At 50.7% G+C, this 19,659-nt stretch overlaps 6 protein-coding genes across 6 annotated transcripts; 3 read left to right on the plus strand and 3 right to left on the minus strand.

The window, feature by feature from the left end:
- Nucleotides 1-1,655: 1,655 nt before the first annotated feature.
- On the plus strand, nucleotides 1,656-2,798 carry TGAM01_v208726 (hypothetical protein; the record flags this gene model as incomplete). Its single annotated transcript, XM_018806463.1, has 1 exon — nucleotides 1,656-2,798. The coding sequence occupies one exon, from the start codon at nucleotides 1,656-1,658 to the stop codon at nucleotides 2,796-2,798; it is 1,143 nt and encodes a 380-aa protein (XP_018660290.1).
- A 491-nt stretch (nucleotides 2,799-3,289) lies between these two features.
- On the minus strand, nucleotides 3,290-4,036 carry TGAM01_v208727 (plant Basic Secretory protein; the record flags this gene model as incomplete). The annotated part of the gene is made up of 1 exon (XM_018806462.1): nucleotides 3,290-4,036. One exon carries the CDS (start codon nucleotides 4,034-4,036, stop codon nucleotides 3,290-3,292), a length of 747 nt encoding a protein of 248 aa, XP_018660289.1.
- A 1,188-nt stretch (nucleotides 4,037-5,224) lies between these two features.
- Nucleotides 5,225-8,666, plus strand: TGAM01_v208728 (protein STU1; the record flags this gene model as incomplete). Its single annotated transcript, XM_018806461.1, has 4 exons — nucleotides 5,225-5,692; nucleotides 5,753-5,871; nucleotides 5,943-6,830; nucleotides 6,890-8,666. The coding sequence occupies 4 exons, from the start codon at nucleotides 5,225-5,227 to the stop codon at nucleotides 8,664-8,666; spliced, it is 3,252 nt and encodes a 1,083-aa protein (XP_018660288.1).
- Nucleotides 8,667-10,445: 1,779 nt separating this feature from the next.
- On the minus strand, nucleotides 10,446-14,272 carry TGAM01_v208729 (hypothetical protein; the record flags this gene model as incomplete). The annotated part of the gene is made up of 6 exons (XM_024550395.1): nucleotides 10,446-10,592; nucleotides 10,652-10,785; nucleotides 10,848-12,656; nucleotides 12,727-13,920; nucleotides 14,089-14,119; nucleotides 14,192-14,272. 6 exons carry the CDS (start codon nucleotides 14,270-14,272, stop codon nucleotides 10,446-10,448), a joined length of 3,396 nt encoding a protein of 1,131 aa, XP_024404866.1.
- A 235-nt stretch (nucleotides 14,273-14,507) lies between these two features.
- TGAM01_v208730 (hypothetical protein) lies at nucleotides 14,508-14,951 on the plus strand (the record flags this gene model as incomplete). The annotated part of the gene is made up of 1 exon (XM_018806459.1): nucleotides 14,508-14,951. The coding sequence occupies one exon, from the start codon at nucleotides 14,508-14,510 to the stop codon at nucleotides 14,949-14,951; it is 444 nt and encodes a 147-aa protein (XP_018660286.1).
- Nucleotides 14,952-18,584: 3,633 nt separating this feature from the next.
- TGAM01_v208731 (hypothetical protein) lies at nucleotides 18,585-19,343 on the minus strand (the record flags this gene model as incomplete). Its single annotated transcript, XM_018806458.2, has 2 exons — nucleotides 18,585-19,120; nucleotides 19,229-19,343. The coding sequence occupies 2 exons, from the start codon at nucleotides 19,341-19,343 to the stop codon at nucleotides 18,585-18,587; spliced, it is 651 nt and encodes a 216-aa protein (XP_018660285.2).
- Nucleotides 19,344-19,659: the final 316 nt, after the last annotated feature.

Here is a 19,659-nt window from a genome sequence, read left to right on the forward strand (position 1 = left end):
TGCAAAATCGGAGACTCGTGTGACGGATTGTGAAGGTGTGCCGCATCGTCGTGAGTTGAGATCCAGTGGGTGTTACTGCCAGCTTCTTCTCGGCGTCATAGGCACTTGAGCTCTGTGCGCCATATTCTTCATCTCTTGATGTTTGGTACACTCCTCACGCTTCAATTGTTCGGTGTCCGGTTTGAGTTACTGGTCTGCCAACGTACCTAGAATAGGTACGGTACTCCAATACGTGCAGCATATACCTAGGTATGCAGCAAAATGTTGGTGCTGGCCACCCCTGCCATGGCTCATTGATCTCAAGCTATTGATGATTCTTCGTGTCGTGTGCCCTACAATGGTAGCGCTAGACACACTATAGCTAGAATCTATATTCCAGTGTCTTTCGATAATTTTCGTTATTGACTGAGCCAAGCGTAGCCAATAATAGCCCTTCGCCCTTGTCAGCTTGCCGAATATAGGGACGTTGATGAAGGGAAAAGTTATCCGGTATAACAGAACTGGGATGCTGGATTGCTGTTCCCTTAATGTCCGAACGAACATGAAAACATGAATGCTAATAGTACATTGCACTGATTGGAGAGCCCTATCGTCATATCATGAAGGAACCGATGATTTTTAGCTGCCGCCGTCTCGATTTGTAGCAGTACCTTGAAGGAAACCCATGATATGGGCTTGGTATAGCTTCGATAAATGTAGGCAATATCCAACCATGTGTCTGTACGTAGTACTTGCATAAAGAGGCTCATGGAATGAACTCTTTCACCTTTTTCTATGCAAAGTTTGTTATAGTATACTGTGACGCTTAGCCTTGACAATAAATTGATTCTTTCTCTTTCGTGTATCAACTATCACGGCGAGATGGCATCTCCTCTTTCAGACAACCCCATCGTCGTACATGACGCCTACGGCTGTTAGTGCGGCCCTGCTGGCACTAGCTGAGTCGGCCTTGCATATTGCTGCCAGATGGCATCTCTTTGCGCTTGACACATCACGGATGACATCTGGCGCTCAACACGTCGCGTCGCTACCTACAATTTGCGCATTGTTGGGCTTGGGGTGGAATCAGGCAAAGTTACTTGCAATGAGCAATAAACCGATGCGTTGTCATGACAGGTCAGAGGTCATGTGACGCCGCCGAGGTATCAAGTACATGCAGTAAGGCGCCGACCGGGCCGCGCATGGCGTTACGAATACGCCTCACCAAGATCGAGGAATGGTGGCAAAGCTTCCCCAGGACTACGCAATCGCCGTGTGGCGTCGCCAACTTTTAACCTGAGGCTGGCCTTTTGAAGGCCTCCCTGTGGCTTTGCCAACTTTTCGTCACTTTCACTTTTCTTCTCTCTCCCCTCTTCCTCAACCTCAGTTTTCTCTTTGCGAGAGAATTCAGAGGGACCGAAGAGAAGAAACGAACCTGACGCTCATTTGCCTCCCTTGCGACCACCTGCAGCATCTATAGAGTTGCAGCGGCTGGCTGGTTGACCGGCATTTCAGTCCCAAGTCAGCAGCTCCCTTCAGGCTCTGTTTCTGTTGCCTGAGCCTTAGCCGCCCGTTTGCTGAGCCGCCCGTTTGCTGAGCTGCCCCTCCCGCCTCACCTCACTGGCATTCCATACCTGCCTCCTGCACACATAAAAACCCGCCCTGCAACCGCCATCATGCCCGTGGCGCACCATATGGTCCTTGCCTCAGGCGCTGTCGTCGCAGTGTCTATGGCTGTGGCTACTTTCATCGCTATTTACGAGTCGCCCGAGCTGCGCCAGTACGCAGACGACGTCCGACGCCGCATCGCCATGGCCTTCTACTCAGTGGGCGATGGCATCACACCGCCGGCCAGGCAGCCCCGCTTCAACAGGCCCGAGGACGCCGAGGGATTCTTCGAGTCTCGGCGCGGCCAAGGAGCTGAGCCCGGCGTCGACGCCGACGACGAAACCCGCCGCAGGCAGAGAGAGGAGCTCCTCTACTGGAACTCGATGCGGTTACAGCAGCAGGAAAATGAAAAAGACAATAAGCAACAAAACTCGTCTGACCCGCCGCCTCGGCCCGGTAAAATTCACCGTGGATCTACTTTTGACGATTTCCTCAAGCCTGACGCAACTGCTGAGAATGGTGCATATGTATTCAATTCCGGTGCTGATCTTAGAGACTTTGGCGGTCTTCGTCGTCGTGGAGAGGGCGCTCGGGGCTTCATGTCGCCCGCCTACTCCAATCCCTTCGCCGATGAGCACCACATTGACTCCGATGAGATTCAGGAGGCCCAATTAGCCCGCCAGCTTGCTCCGGAGCAAAGCGAGATCATGTCAGACATTTACAGCGCAACTACTCGTGATGGCCATGAAGAGTCTCGTTCCGTCACCTTGGAAGCCCTCTCACCCCGGCCGTTGATTGATATTGCTCAGCTGTCTGCCCCATCACAGTCACCACTGCCGTCCACCCTTGAGCGAGAGCTGTCAGAAGACGAGTTCATGTCCGCCGGCCAGGAAGACCGTCACGATGTCCATGCCAATATTCAGGCTTGGGCTCAGGAATCGAGCCGTGACTTTTACTCTCCCCTCCCCGTGACCCCTGTAGCACCAATGTCCGAGCCGGATATCATCTCCGAGGGCGAGCTTACTCCTACCGACTCTGTCTCCCTTGCTGGATCTGGTGAGGATATTGCCAATGATGCTCACTTTTCTGACCATGATGGAAGCTCGCGGTACATGGACGTGATGAGTGAGAGCGAGGGCATGGCGACCCCAGCCAGCTGGTCCGAGGTGGGTAGCGTCATCAGCGAGAACGATGGCCCAATGCACGCATAAGCGTAAAGTATAGCCTGGCCAATGCATTGTTGGGATCTGCCTACATATAGAAGAGCCCGACCTTGGAGCTTTTATTGTTACTTTATCTTGATGTTTGTTATGTTGTTTTCGGGGTATACATGGGACGGCGTTCGGGTCTTTTGGCGCCCAGGCACACTGATTAACAAGACGTGACGCTACTGCAGGTAGCCCCTCTATCGTTTTACGGGATGCGTGCTCCATACATTCATCCCTTTGCTGTTTTGTATTTTGAGGAATATTTACCTGCTGTGGCACCTAATGGCCAATATATATATGCCGGGATTTTGGTGCCCTATTGCGCTCTTTCTAAAATAAATACCATTTCGTTGTGCGACAGTTCAAAATGAAAACAAAACCTGCTAGTTCTTCTCTTCAACTCGTCTTTATATGCTCCTCGTAATTTTTTAGCATCTATCTGCATGATGCTCTTGTCTTTCTCTAGATAGCCATCCATCATATGACTGTAGTCGCTATTGCAGTGATTGTGTGTACTCTGTAAACAATTCTTCAACCTCTTGACCAAAAAGCTCTATCCAGAAATCCCGCTCGTGATACTTGCTTCCCCTCAATTTCTCATTAATCCGGCGAACAGTCCCGCGACCAAAGCGCTGTTCCAGAAATTCCAAGAAATACGCCGTGTGCTGATATCCGGCGTCCCAGTTCTCTGTAACCTCTTGCTTCCAATGCGGAGGAGACAAATTGCAGTGGAGGCGCACCCAGTCTGCGATGCCCTCGATGAGGCCGCCTGGCGCAGCGCCGTGGCCGTTGTACTGGAAGCAGTGGACAAGCTCGTGGGTGATTACGCCGTTTATCTCCTCGGCTATGCGAGAAGGGTTGATTTGGGCAATGTACGGCAGCGAGAAGTGAATCTCCTTTACGTTGTTGTCTGCACCGGAGCCCACGGTGTAGGCCACGCCGGGGAAGTTTTCGAGGAAGAGCGTCACGGAGCTGGTCGGCGGGACTGTTGTCTCTGGGTCGGAGGGCTTGTGGTAGAGGAGCTTGAGGAGATTCACGGTGCCGGTGGTTAAGCTGTCGGTTGCGTTGACAGCGTTGAGGAAACGTGTTGCCCCGGGATGCTTGAGATCCTGGATTTGAAGCTGGAGAGCAGGTACCGAGAATTTCTCTTCCCTGGCATTCTGGTCTTCCTCTGGATGGTTGTTTGTGCCGTTTATATGGACGTTGGCAGGAACGGGCGTGGGCTCCGGCAGTCGAACCATGGTGTCAATGTTCAATATTTGTCCAATTCTGGACTGAGATGATTCCTAGTAGGTAAGAGGATAATGTATCGAAGGAAATGGATCAATATCAAGAAACGGTGTCAAGATAGCTGGCTAAATGCGGAGAAAGTGACAAATGTCGGCGGAATGAGGAGCAGTCCAGGCCTTCCATCAAGCAGCAATATCATGTGCCAGCTCAGCTTATCCTCATGGCTCTTGATCACGGCCAAGTCCACCTGGGAGCTGAGCTCGTGGGGCAGGCAGCACTCAGAGGCCTCGACGATGGCGGGGTAGGGGACCCTAGTCCTAGGGGTCTGATGGTGCTAAGCCACGATGCAGTAGCCTTCTCCGGGCTGTTCTCAGGGGCATAGCGCTACTGCATCCACTGTAACTTCCTAGCAAGTCCACTAAAAATCCCATGTTGCAATAGCCAATTCTGCCGCACAGACCACCCAAGAATCCAAGCTCCCAGCAATTCCAAGCCACATGTGGCGCACCGGCGACCGGGGCAACAGGCATTGGTCACGTCACGCCGCAATCAACCATCCACTCCTGATTATTTTCCTTTCTTTTGTTTTGGGCTGGAAATGAAAACACAACACAAAACTCCACACACACTCACGCTATCTTTCCACCCCCTCGCACCGACGACAACATCAACACACGCGCCGCGCCCGCAAAATAAGAGGACGATAAGAGCAGAAGCTGATAGAAGAAAGAATAAAAGAGGAAGGGGACGAAGAAAAGGGGAGGAAAGGAAAAGAAAGGCGAATTATTAATTCATTTTTGCTGCCCCTCCAAATGCGATATTGATTCTGAACAAGCCGGCGCATGCACTGTCTGAGACCTCGATATTTACGAAACGACAGAAAAACTAGAGCGCAAAGAGTATAAGAAGCGCAGCGACAAAAAGAAGGAAAAAAGAAGAGAGAGGAGATAAATTCGGACGGAAGCTTAAGAATTAACCACTGTTGCTGTGAGTAATAGAGATTCACTATTCCATATTGACGCATGCCCGATGCGCTGCGTTGCGTCGAGGCTATTTCGCTGTATCGCACGACGCTGAGCTGCCGTGAGCACTTCTCTTGCGCACAAGGCTCACGGCATACCTCCACACTTTGCGCTGCAGAAAGTTCCTAACAAAAGTGCGCCTCGTATAGCAGGAGACTCGCTCTCCCATCGAGCATCATGGCCGAAAAGCTTACCGACGACCAGGTTGACAACCTGACGACCGTCTTGCGAAGCGACAACATCCACCTCGACGCCAAAGTTCAGTACGTCAACACCATCAAGTCCGGCATCAAACAGCACAACGTCCCCGAGACCTGTATTCCCCAGCTGTTCGAAGGCCTCCGGAGCGCCTCCGCGTCGCAGCATGTCGCGCTGGCTACCGCTGGCTTCACAGCGCTCAATCACCTCTTTACGCGCATGTCGCGCCAGGAGCCCAAATACCTGGTTAAGGAGGCGGCACGAACGCTCCCTCTTGTTGTGGAGAAGCTGGGAGATTCAAAGGACAAGCCTCGCGCGCTCGCGATGCTGAGTCTCAACACGCTGTACAGCGTTGCCCCCGCCGACGTCGAGCGCTCGATTCGAAACACTGCCATGGTGGGCAAAAATCCGAGAACCAAGGAGGCGTCTATGCAGTGGCTTTTGGAGGTAGGCTCGGGTGCCGGGAACTTGTTTTGTGAGGGAAATGGTGGACTAACTGCGCTCCAGACTCACCAGCAACACGGATTGCCGTTTCGAGGATATGTCCCCGTACTGATGGATCTTCTGGAAGATGCGGACGGAATGGTCCGAGATACTGCTAAAAGCACCGTTATCGAACTCTTCAAGTAGGTTCTGGGCTTCTCTTCCATCTCCTTATCCCTCGCGTACATGAGCTGGGCTAATCCAAGTGTCTTAGGAATGCTCCTGGAGCTGCGAAATCCGATTTGAAAAAACAACTGAAGAACTTCAAGGTTCGACCTGCCATCGAGCAGGCCATCGTGAAAGCTCTTGCGCCCACTGGTGCCCGCTCAGATACCGCGCCAGAAGTTTCGGCTCGACCTGCACTATCAGCTCCTTCGTCCTTTGCCGCGAGTGAGCGGCCCACTACGCCCATGGTCGATTTGGCCGAATCCGTTGAACCGCAATACGTTAACACCCATCGCGAATTGGACGACCTCTTTAGGGATATGGCTCCTTACTTTGAAGGAAAGGAATCTGAACAAAATTGGATGAAGAGAGAGCAGAGCATGGTGACATTGCGGAGGCTGGTGGCTGGCAATGCTCCGGCTGACTTTTTGGACACGTTTGCTGCTGGATTAAAGGTACTGCTGGACGGCATCATCAAGGCGGCCAGCTCACTGCGTACAAGCTTATCGAAAGAAGGCTGCAGTTTAGTCCAAGAAATTGCCAACACGATCGGGCCCGCTATGGACCCTCTGGTCGAGCTTCTTATGCAAACATTTATGAAACTGTCTGCCAATACCAAGAAGATTACCTCCCAAATGGCCAATGCTGTTATAGACGCCATCTTAAGCAAGGTCACATATACTCCTCGTCTCATGCAGCATATTTGGGGGGCGGTTCAAGACAAGAATGTGCAGCCTCGAACATACGCCGCCGGATGGTTAACAACAATAATAAGGAAGGAAGCTCATCACAAGAACCACATCGAGCATACTGGCGGTGTCGACTTGATAGAAAAGTGTATCAAGAAGTCTCTTGGTGATGCTAACCCTAGCGTTAGAGAAAAGATGAGAGCGACCTATTGGACATACTGGGGCGTATGGCCAGGGAGAGCAGATGCGTACGTATTTCTTCGTCTTCTTGTTCCGGATTCAACAAGTTCATTCTAACGCGCAACAGATTCATGGCAGACTTGGAACCGACTGCCCAAAAGCTGCTCCTTAGGGATCCAAATAATCCGAACGCTGGAAAGAAAGTAGAGGCCCCGGCTCCTGTATCCAGGTTGGGGTCAGGATTCTCGAGGAGCGCCAATGCGGCCAGCAGCAAGCCAAGTCTACGGGAAACTATGATGGCTCAGAAGAAGGCCGCGTTGAGCGCAAGGAGCATACCAAGCCGACCGGGCTCTGCCATGTCCACATTCTCTGCCGCCTCTTCTAACAACTCGAGCGGCCAACTTGCCACGACGACTGCATCGAAACGACACCGAGCCGAGCCCGGTACAGTTTCAGTCAACGCAGGCGGCATGTCCGTGGCCCCTATGCGGCCAGCCAAGAGGCGGCCAGATGTGGCTCGCCCTGCAACGGCTGGCCCTTACTCTGTTCGAGACCAGCCGTCGCCCGTGGAGGCCCATAGCCCAGAGATGCCCAAGTCCAAATTCGCGTCCTCATCGTCAGCATCGTCGAGGCCCGAGAGGCCCGAGAGGCCCGAGAGGCTCAGAGAGGCTACGCCTCAGAGGCCATCATCACGGACCCATCATGCATCTCATGCAAGCGAATCAAGTATAACATCCCCAATCATGAGACCAACTGGGATACCGTCGCCACGCGCCAGCCCAGCCAGACTCAGGCATTCTCAAACCATACTGCATACATTGAGCCCGACCAGAGCAACTGACGATATTACCTTGGTAGTGCCTACACTTTTTAGCATGCAGTCGGCTTTGCCTAGATTAGAGTCTCCGCCACAGCCATTCTTCGCCCGCGCCTCCCCAGACCCCGTCCTCCCCGCCGAAATCCCACTATCTCCTCGTACCGAGTTGCCTTCTCGAACATTGAGGGTATACGAAGATCCTTTTACCGACGACGAGCCAACTTCAAGACAGTCTCTTCCTTCTGCTCCAGTATTGGAGGAGAAGCAAATCAACGAGGATGCTGCTAACATTCAGAGGTTGTCACTGGCACCTTTGTCGGACGAGGTGGAGTTTCAAGAGAAGAACGGACAGAACGCCCGTCTCTTGGATAGCGGCATAAACAAGATTAGAGCCAAGACTCTGGAGGTCCACGGGTTCCGAAAACTTCAGTCTCTGATTCGAGATAGTAAGACTGTCTTCACTGACCAGAGATTTGAAGCCCTTCTTGTTGGCTTGTTCCAATACTTGGAAGACCCTCTGGCAGATCTCCCGGCGGGCAAATCTCAGGATGTTAAAGCTCAGATCCTCACAACAATCAAGCTGCTGTTAAAAAAGGAGCGAAGGAACTTCCAGCCCCATGTCTCGCGGGGCCTCGAATCTCTCCTCCAGACTCGCGGCTGCTACGATACCAGAGCTCATGTGGTTAGCGGCCTTGAGCTTTTGGCGGATGAGCTTGTCACCCTCAGCGACGGCTCCGAGACTGTCGTTGTGCTGACAAAGCGCCTGCAGTCCTGCAGCGACGCCACGACGGAAGGTTGCCGCACTCTTAGCATGGGCCTTCACGTCCTCAAGGAGATGCTGGCCAAGCGACCCGAGTACATTCCCACTCACAAAGAGCTCCTGCAGCTCACCAACCTGGCAGGCCGATGCCTTGAGTCTGCCGATTCGGGCGTTCGGATGGACGCTGTCAAGTTCTGTGTTGCTCTGCATACGCGCGTTGGAGAGGCTGCTTTCTGGGAGGCCATGGCTGGAATTAAGGACGATCCTAAGAGCCTGATTACGTATTACATTGTCAAGAAGCAGCGCGAAGATGGGATGCATTCATGAACGATGTCCTGATGTTTGCCTTTTTTTTTCCAGACCCCGTTCTTCTTTGCATTGTTCTGTTTCGAAGTCGTTTTACTTTTGGAGACTTGAAAGCGGAATACAAGGCGAAATTTTATTTATTTCCTGATGAAATCGTTGGTTTTAGAAAGACAGCGACGTCTATGATACATTGATTGACTGAGCTTGTCTTTTGGCGTGGTTGAAAGAAGATTCGACGGGGTGTTTTCGAGCGCTGTAGGCAAGAGACGAAAAAAAAAGGGAGAGGAGGTGGATGGAGTAGTAAGGGGGTGGATGGGTCTTTTTCTTCTTCTCATTTCGTCTTATTCTATTTTATTGAAAACGGAAAATTATGCTTCTCTTCTCTTCCTTTCTTATCTTCTTTTTTCGATAAAATCATGTACTCTTTTTCTGCTAATTCTGTTTTTCTGTTCTCTTCATCTTTTTCATGTTCTTTCCTTGTGAAAAAAGGCCCTGTTTTGGACGGCCCTGGCGGTTTCGTATACATGTAGTTAGGCGATATTGTTACACATCTAGTAGGCAGGCACTTTTTTTGAGTTATTAATTTAGAATTATCTTTGTAATGGAAGTATATATATATATATCACATACCTAGGTATCTATCGCAGTACTAGTACTCATGTTGCCCACCTAAGGGGTGCAAAGAAAAATAGGGACCGCAAAATGTATATATACACAGAAATGTAAAGCAGAAGCACTATTTATTAAGTGTAAAGGAAAAGTCGTTTAGCATTCTTGTTTCTATTATTTAAAACTTAATCCTAGATATAGCTTAATAGGAGTAGTAATAATAGCAGCAGTAGCAGCAGTAGCAAGTTTTAGATAGGTATGTAACTTGAGTGCTATGGTGGTGCGTAAAGTTAAGAAATGTGTGCTGATTGTTTAAGAATTCACTCTTTGTCTTCGCACCCCTTGCCACTTTGGACGAACAAATTTATCTACTTTCAATTATAAATAACATGTCAATAAAACAGACAAGATTCCAAATCGCACAAAAATCATCATAACTTTCATATTTTTACTTCTTCTAATTGTTCTTCATCATGCTAATCAACTCAAATCAAGCATCGCCCTCAACCATATCAACTATATCATGCCCGCCTGCCTGCTGCTCAGTTCCAAATATATATAAAAAAAAAAGACGTAGCTATATAATACGAGTAGTAAAGAAGAATGAAAAGATGGATAAGAAGTAAAGCTAACAAGATACAGTAGCAGTCTTAGTTCATCTTCAAACATCCAACTCCTCTCGATGGTGTTGAAAACACAGCCCATACAAGGCAAGTGATTCGAAAAAGCGTGAGCTCAAGCAGAAAAACCAAAGACCAGCCTGTGTAATCAAGCCTTACCAAGCCAGCTCAAACAAACAGTGAGATACATCGACTTCATGCCGCCCAAAAGAAAGAGGGGGAAGTAAATGTGGCACAAAGGCCCCTACGAGCAGCGTGAAAAGAAGCATCGGGGTCTAAAAAGAGAAAAGAGACTGCTCAAACCCTGTCGTCCAGCCTCGCCTCCAAGAGAAGAAAAAAGTAGATGGCCTCCGCCTTTGATCAAGCCAGTAGAAAAGGAATGGACATTACTTTTTGGCCAAGCACAAAACGCCGTGGATTTTGTCTCGCTAAGACCGACAAAATTGAAAGCAAGGGGGATCAAAATCAGCGTAAAACCGCCAGAGTAACCGTGAGCGCATAATAACGTAAACATCTAGCCAATGAGGGCTTTAATTTGCCTAGACCGTAGCCAAATAAATGCAAAGGTTGTTTATTCCTCTTGGAAGATCTGGTTCGTGTTCTCAATGATAAATTGCACCGCAAGGTTCTTTGCGTGCATATCAGTCATTTCGCGCTCAATGCTCAGATCCCGCATGATGGTTGGCGCAAACACGACGGCCAGATTTTTAGGCGACATCTGACACGATTATTAGCATTAGCAGTTACTAAGAGGAGACGAGAGGCGGATAAACTGACCAAGTTTTCAGGCTCTCTAATTGCCACGCGGTGAAGATGGAACATGAGGAACTCCAGACAGTCTCGGTGGGCTGGAGGCATCGACGTAAAGACTTTGTGAAGGTGGGAGCAGCGTTCAGCTTCGTCAGTAATAGCTATATACAATGTTAGAAAACATCTCAAGAACCTACTATCACAAGAAGAAAGAACAACTTACCATTAGATTCCAACACTCGCTCATAGACATCAAAAGTGAGTAGTGGATTCGGCAGCTTTCGGAAATACTGCTTCAAGACACTTGTGACAGCGGTAATATCCAAGTCAGGGTCGGAAATGTCATAGTTTTCGCTCTTGTCAAAGCCATCCTTGATCATATTGATTTGTGAATTTCCACCAGTCTTTCGGTAAATACCTTCCTGGTCCATGCCTCTCAGCTCAACCTCTTCGATGCATCGAGTTACCACACTAGGAATTTGACGATGCTCAAAGTCGCATCGGTCTGTAAGCTCAGATCCGAATAGAATTGAGGCTGGCTCTGGCGCTGCTTGTGCAACCACGATGTTGGACGGGGCTGCCAGTCCAGTCTTTGGATTTGCATTCTTCTTGCCGAAAAAGCCAAACTGTTGTTGGTGTTGCTTTCCGGCCTGAGCGTTGGGAGTTGGCGTGTTGGAAGTGTCTCCTGGGGCGGCGGTCATGTTGTACGGAAGTCCAATACCATCAGCTGCCAGGCCTTGCTGCTGCATTCTCTCGCGATCGTTCTGGAAAGCAACGACAGCACGTCCCACGCCCTTGGTGATGTTTTGTGCCATGGTCTTGGATCCCTTCTTCCAGTTGAATTTCTTGACTTGGCCCTTTCTGACTTGGACCACGGTAGGTCCGTGCTCAACAATGAGAGCCGGGTCCTCATCGCCAATAAGAGTCGTACCGGTTGCGACGCTAGCTGAGTCGAGATTGATGGATGACGTGCCCTTGTGTTGGCTGTAGATGCCCAAGCCGTTGGATTTGCCATCCGAACTAATCTGAGACTTGAAGCGCTCTTGAATCTGGTGAGTGAGATCATTGTTCATGTCCGCAAGTTGAGCATTCTTCGAGGACAATTGCTCAAATTCCATGAGAGCACGGTCTCTGTCGGCCACGGCTGTGGTCTTCTCTTCAACAAGCTGGTCGCGTTCTTCAACCAGGCGTTCGATCTCTTCGGTAAACGTTTTCTTGACCTGCTCGAGTTTTTGGACGAATTCCTTGATGGCAGATTCCTCAAGCTCCCGAGGATCAATGGGGGTCTGTGTGTCTTTTGCGCGCTCCACATAGCCGGCCAACACCTCAAGCTGTCGAATCATAATCTCAGTTTGAGTATCCAGTACGGAAACAGTCTTTCTTTTCTCAATGAGTTTCTGATTGAGATTGAGAAGATCCTTTTCGACACCGACGTGCTTCTCCAACTCAGCAACTCGCTGTTCAGAGGACCGAAGTTGTTGCTTGAGGACCAGGGCAGCGGTATCGGCGGCCGAAACCGAAATTGAAATCGGGCTTCCAGATTCTTGTGCCTGGCCGTTCAAGTCGTCTTGGGTCTTGGGCCAACGAGGCGAAATAGCACCACGAGCTGTCTCGCTGATGCTTCTCGTGTGAGTGCCTCGGGTTGGTGGATTTTGAGTAGATTCAGCGCTACTCGTGCGTCCGTGTCGAACGGCGTTGGAGACACGCCTAAGGATAGAAGACGCTGCCTCGTCGGCACCAAGTATCCTGGCCATATCCTCATCCATGGTGAAATCTGCGCCGCTGCTCCACCTGGGAAGTTTCGGTGAAACGGGCTCGCCTTGAGCGTTCTTGGATGCTGCTTCCCTGGGCGGAGTTGGAGCCACGGTGGTTGGGGGAAGAGGGGCTGCTCGGGGTTGCATGTAAGTATCAGTCAAAGCTCTCTCGGTTGCACCAGGTCTGGAGGGTGGGCTCTGGTGGGGAGTTGCCGTCGCAGAAGCAGGATCTTCAGAGGCGAAAGATTTGCCTTGGGTGGTAATTGGACTTCCATTGACTAAAGATGGCTTTGTTAGTAACAAGGGACGTGAATTCATCGCATTGGGGGCACAGAAGGAGGGGAATACCAGGGCGGGTAGATGCCGCTGCGACCTCTTTTCGCGGGATGCTCTTGACACTGTCAGAGCGGGGTCCAACTTTGACACTTGAATCGCCATCGTCTTGGGCCTTGGAATCGTATGAGGACCGTGATCCAGGAGTGCTATCCAGTGCTTTGCGTGGTTCAACTTGCGATGTGCTGTCTTTCCGTGGGGTGCTAGTACCCGTCCGACTAGGAGTACCTTCCTGCAGCTGGGGGACGGATTGCGAACTGTCAGTCCGAGACTCAGTAGGCCGTCTTTTCTTTGTGGTTTCGTCAGATGCTTTAGTCTGGCCCTGTTCTGATTTCGGAGAAGAGCGAGTAGACTTTGCCTGTGAGGTTTCGTGGTCCGACTGCTGGCGAGATGAGGCGGCAGAAGAAGCGGCGGCGGCGGCGGCGGCGGCGGCGGCACCCATGAAGGCGATGTGTGTAGCAGAAGAATGTGAATCGACCCGCTTGTCAGACATGGTCGGCCGACGATCCTTCTTCATGACCTCGCCAGTACTCTCAGATTGCTTCTGTGATCCATTTGGCGATGAACCCGTATCGAGAGCCACAGATATCATGAAGCCGTCACCGCCATCGCCGTTGTTGGACGTAATAGTCGAATTACGATTTCGTCGGTATGTGGTTGGGTTAAGTCCATCTTTGGCGGCATCAGCCTCGCGGTCTGCTTTGCCTCGAGCCGACGACTCATTGTGCCTATGGCCTGTACGCGGCCGTGGTGATAGCTCCGTTGGCCCATCGGGGTCGACGCGGTCGTTTGAAAAGGCATTGTTGGGAATTACGCCGGGAGGAAGGGCTGGGAGAGACTTTTCTGGCACGTTGGGCGCCTGTTCTTTCTCCTTGGCTTTGGCTGCCGCCGCGGCTTTGGATTTCTTTCTTCTCCTGGCCATTAAGGTCTCATAACAGTCCATGCAGAAAATGCCCTGCGACGTTCTGGCATAGCGCAGGTTTTCGATCTTGCGCTTGCAGTTTCGACAGCGAAAGCATGTTGAACAGAATGCCTGATCCCCCGTTAGGATAGCCAGGTCCTCGATTTTGTTGCCACAGGCGGTACAGCTGTATGTGCAGTTGTTGCAGATGAGAGAGCCGTCACCGAGCAAGAGAAGATTGGCGTCGGAGTCGAGGAGGGAACCGCAAGAGGTGCATCGAAAGCAGTCGAGATGCCACCGATTACCAGCTGGCAAGACAAGAAGTTAGCACGCATGCATGTTAAGCGCAAGGTCAACAGTTTAGAGTTGTGTGCTGAGGTGTGCGTGGCGGTCAGGAGAACCAATCGAGGCCCACCGGGAATCAACACAGCGGTATAGTCTGAATAATGCCTTTCGCGCTCAAGCAAAAAACTTACCCAGTTCGAAAGCTTTTCCTTCTTCAAGGATCTAAAGGGCGGACACAGTTAGTCGAAGTCACAGGGCAGGAGCTTGTTCCGCAGCGCGGGTGGTATTACAAACCTCACCACAGCCCTTACAGGGGAAGGCATCGTCGGCCTCCATAGGGGTCTCCAGATACTCATCCACTATTGTTGAAGACATGGTGGGCTAGAGATGAAGACAGAAATCCGAAAGGATGAGGGCGAAGAGGTGTTGAGATGCGGAGATGTCGAGAGCTATACGTCTGTAAACATATATGCGTATGCGTATGCGTATGTATATAGCTATGCGGTCGGTGCGGTGTCCGATATCTCGTCAGCAGGCCGTGGGGAGCCGGTTTGTTGGATGAGGCGGGCAGGGTTGAGCTGTGGCCTGAGCAGGGCGGTCATGGACGGCGATGCAGAGCAAGCAAGCCGTTGCAGTCGTTGATCTCGTTCTCGCAATTCGCAGAGCAGCCAGAGTCTGGCAGAGTCTGGCAGCAGGTGCTCGCGCAGCAAAGGAGGCTTCTGGCGAGGCCGGGCCAAGATGCGGACGGCTGGGTCCGGTGCTACACAGCAATGCAGCGGTCGTTGCTCCAAGACAAGGGGGCCACGAGTCGAGTCGGGTCGATTCGAGTGCGAGGCACCACGGCGGGAGCAGCGAAGCGTCTGAGGGCGAGGCGACGGCGCAAGCAGAGGGTCGATCGAGAGGAGAAACTGGCGGAGGAGAAACTGGCAACGAGCTGGAGATGGGGAGTGGGAGAGAAGGCGGCCAAAATGCCTGTAGAAGCAGGTACCAGGGACTGGCCACGCCAAAGGAGCCCCCCCATGGTCCCCTAAAACAGGTACGGCGAGTACGCTGACAGGGAGCTGGCGGTACAAGTTTGCGCCGCGGCGTGTTAAGCTGCGAGGTACCCCGAATTAGCTGGTGCAGATTCAAGACCAAAGGACTCTTTAGCACGTCGTTAGCGGCAGGCCGGGTCATGCATATCGCTTATGGTGGCTTGAAGAATTGAGACTGGAGAGTTGCGGTGATGCTGCGAGGCCAAAAAAAAAGAGCAAGCAGTATTACGCGAGAAGGTTGTTTTTCGATATGTGCTTTATTTTGAGAATTGCTTATTCAAGGTGGCAGTGAACGTGATCATGTTGTTCCCCTGTTTTATACCATTTTCTCTGTTTACCATATACAAAGATAAGAATAGATGGACTGCTTGGAATGAAACATTCCCAAGTAAAGCCTGGTGTCTGATATTGGAAAGCATCTCAAGTTGTGGTTATTTCTGCAAGCCACCCCCTCAAGTACCGACTTGAGCTGAGATCGCAAAAGGTACAAGGCTTGGTATCCAGATTCTACAACGCCCAGTACCCCTCTGAACCCGACCGCTCATTCCACGAACCTCCAACAACCGCCAAAGCTGCCTATCACGACGCAGGTAGCAGTGCTCCATACTTGGCATCAGCTAGACGGCAATCCTGGACGCAGTCGTAGGGAGCTGGTCGCACTACGGGGAGCTTGGTGCACGTTAGTTAGGTGCCTTATATGTGCTGGCGCCTGCACACGAACCACTGTGGGACTCCTTCGTCCAGGGGACGTGGCGCAGTTGTCCAACTACAGAAGCCAAAAAAGGTCAGGGGCTGCTCTCCAGAACCACTGCGAAAAATGTCCGCAAGGGGAGACGCGGGCTGCTCCCTTTTTTTCCCTTTTTCCTTCGTTCCCAAGGCACGCAGAATAAGCCGGGATCCGGCTGAAACATGAAACTTGTGATGTACTGGTACATGGACTGCTACTAGTAGTAGTGTTTGTGGCACGTTTTTCCGGGAGGTGACGTTGCCATCCAGCCCGAGATCTCTCGACCATTGTTCGGTATATCAACAACTGAAATGTAATAGCTCAAGCACCACAAAACACAATTTACTGTCTTGTTTGTTCATGAATGAACTTGAAATCTGCTTCTCATTTGAGTAATCGTATACGAATTTGAAATGAAGGGGAGCCACTGGTCCCTCTTCTGGGCTCTCTCGTCTTTGGCTTGGAGAGCCGCTTAGCCGCCTCTAAACATTCTACTGGCGGCGCCAAGAAGGCCAACGTTGGCTTCGTTTTCTAAGCTTCAGATACGTCCAAGGCATCGGCCGCGTGTCGGATGTTGCCCTCACATGATTATCAGACCTCAGCCAGACGTGAGGTGCTTCCGTGGGCTCCGTAACAGACCAATCTGTAGATGCTGAAACCAAGTTGATGCATTTGGCTGCACAGTATCTGCACAGTATGCGTGCCACGCCGCAGAAATCTAGAATTCAGGATTCAGCACTCTGCCATGTGTTACAGCATCAATGGCTTGTTTACTTTATTCAGCTGACTACGAACCTCGCAGATTACACAGAGAATCAAGTAGCAATTACATTGGTAAGCTGGAGGCTAACAAGTGCGCAGCGAGTACTCGCTACGGAGCACAAATTCCCACAATCTGCAGCGGAGCAAGCCATCAATAGACGGTCTGCAAGTCGTATGCAGCAACGTAGGACGAAGACTTTTACAGTGAAATCGCCACCGACGGAGCACAAGGTGTGATGAGGTTCTGCATAGGCTACCAAGGACCGCAAATAACGCCCGTAGTCTTTTATAAATTGCCCTGGAGCCGTGAGTTGGCTTCTATTAGCACTCAGCTAGCACACATCCCGTAATAATACTCCTATGAATGTTGCCAGTAACAAAGCAACAGGAAGAGCGCAGGTATATGTGGACAGTGCGTGCTATCGGCCAATACTATGGGCAGCGGCAAACAGGGGTTATTTCCACCGCCAAAACAACTCGTGGGGATATTTGATGGATTCGAATGATTCCACACCCGCCTTGACTCGGGTGCCGCCTTCCACGTAACGTCGAGTGCACATCATCGGCTTCCCGTTTCATCTATTGTGTCTTAATTTCCCATTTCCATAATTATTTGCATTCAAAGTTTTCTCGGGATCAAATTAAACATCGCGCCGCCCGCCACACGCTATAATTCCCATCAAGTTGCGTTGAGATGACATTCCAGAATGAACTTCCCCAAAACTCACAGGCGTTAGTCAGCCTCTGTTTCACAGCATGACTTTGACCCCCTCTCCACTTAAGCCACTGTTTCACCTTGATTGAGCACTTTGCAGCTCCTAGTACGAAACAGGATGTGACAACTTGTGAGTTTCGGGACGGGATTGGCTCTTTTGACTTTAATGAGGGCGAGTTGGTTGGTTCCTTTTTTCGATTGTAAAGTACGCCGAAATGAACGCCCTGATCCTCCGCATTGTCCATCAGCAAATAACATTTATTGATCCTTGATGCACTAACATCTGCTCATTACCTCCCGTGGAGATGTTTGTTTTCCTTCATCTTGCTTCAAGGTTTGTATAACAGAGCTTGGATGAGCAAAAATTAATTTTCTGTAACGAACCTCCCCCTCTCTCCTGAATATCGCCTCGTTCATCTTTCGATGCCGCAGTATGCCTCACGTTCACCAAATTTGGCAGTCTTCTCCGTTGGATGAACTGAGTTGCACATCGCCCAAGACGCATTTGATGCATCATGTAAATGGCTGAACCCCGTCAGCTTCCCGATTCGTACCTCGTCGCAGCCGATGTTTATCATAACCTTGTTCAGTCTATACATGTAACCAACACTTTACTAAACACTATTGCGAGCTCACCACTGCTTTCAACCCACATGTTTCCATGATACGTGCTACGTGATACGTGATACTCGTGCATACAACGATTTTCAAGTTTTTTTCTACTTCGTCTTCTTTCTCATTTCAGCAAACATCACATACAACTACCTACCGAAATCTCAACCCGCTCAATCGCTGCAAACAGCGACTTACCCTTGGCATCTGATCACTCAACCCTGGTCCAGCCGTCGATCTGCCGCAAAAGCCCTGTTGCTAGCCGAGCTGCTGTTGGGAAGCACTACCTCCAATAGGCAGCTGGCGCCTTCACTGCTCTGCTTCAATGTTTCAATTATGCGGATGAAAATTGGTCTTCTTTATGCGGTGCTCGTAGTACAAGACTCGTTGTTTCTTCCCATGGGCCTTTCTTGAAATTGACTTCAGCTGAGAATTCCACGTGCTGCTGATTTCGCTCCTTGTGAATTAGCCCTGGGCCCTTGCATCTCACGTTTATCTGCCATGCGTACCATGATCTGGCTGAACTTACACTCTCCATAAAGTTAGGTTCAACCCAAACACCATGTTCTGAAGCTTGTCTGGCCATCGCATCCCAACGAGTTTGTTCCAACTCAACCTAAATTTGTGGAAATAATGCGCGATCGAGTTTCTAGATATAGTTGATATTTTTTAATCATAAAAGTATCAGGTTTTCCAACGCAACATGCTCCATTAGTAGGCACTGTACCATGAGGTCGGTCCAGGTACAAAGTAGAAACGCCTCGAAACCGCAGAGCCCAGTATGCCAAGGTATCGTAACAAATAATAAACATGCAAAAACAACCAAGACTTTGCGGCTTATTTCTCACCAACAAGCCTTTTCACCTTTTCCAACAACAATGAGCTCTCCCTTCCCAGCTTCTTCTTGCCATCCTTATCCCTGGTCTTCGCCATGGCCTTCTTAAACTTCTCTCGCTCCGCCCGCTTCTGCGCGCGCTCCTCCATTCGCCGCTCAAACTCTGCCCTCTTCGCCTCAACCTCCTCACGGCGCTCTGCGGCCTTCTTCAGCTGCTTGTCGTAGTATCCAGGGCGCCTTGTTCTCCGCCGCTGGCCGTCACTGAAGCCAGTGTTCTTCTCGGCTCCAGTCTGTGCCATTTCTTCATCTTTCAGCATGAGCTGTCTGGTGGGATGAATCTGTTTTTCCTCTTCTTCTCCTTCCCCTTCCTTGGCACCTCCTTGAGACGATTTCACCTCATCCTCACCGTCATCGCCGTCATTGTCGCCATGGCTCGGATGGGCCTTGGCTTCGGCAGCCTTCTGGTCAGCGGCCTTGATCTTTGCGTATTCCTTTTTGACTTTGGCTCTGTGAATTAAATCACGCTTTACTCTATCGACTGTATGAAAGATATTGTAAGTTTCGTTGCTCAAGTTTCAACTCGGGCACATGATTCGTGTGAAGTGCAGGGAAATTTTTCTGACAAGGGAAGAGAAAAAATTGTTACCTTTACGACGCCATGGCCCATCCGGTAAATTCTCAGGCCCGACTCTGAATCCGTGCTTCTTCTTTGGGGCTTCAGATGAGGCATCTGCGCCTTCCGGCGTCTTTTTGGAGCCCATTTAGTCAGGCCAAGGTGAATCGAGGGTATATCTTGATACTTTTTTGAGACCCTCAAAGAGTAAAAGTGAGATGGCCGGTGAGGCGCGAGGTGAGAGAAAGCGCCTAGCCTCTTTGGAGTTGGCCAGTGGGGCAAGCGCAAGGTCAGCGGTTCAGGTCCCTCACAGGTGAGCACTGAAAGACACGCCAGCACAGCCCTTGCCAGCGATTTTCAGCGGCATTGCCGGGTGAGTGGGGGGTTCTAAAGCCCACTGGTCGGGTGCATAATTCGGGCTACTGCTGGCCGATATTAATGGATTATTATGTGGCGGGCGCCAG

This window comes from Trichoderma gamsii (genome assembly GCF_001481775.2).
Source record: "Trichoderma gamsii strain T6085 chromosome Unknown Scaffold_38.2, whole genome shotgun sequence".
Taxonomy (NCBI): Eukaryota; Fungi; Ascomycota; class Sordariomycetes; order Hypocreales; family Hypocreaceae; genus Trichoderma; species Trichoderma gamsii.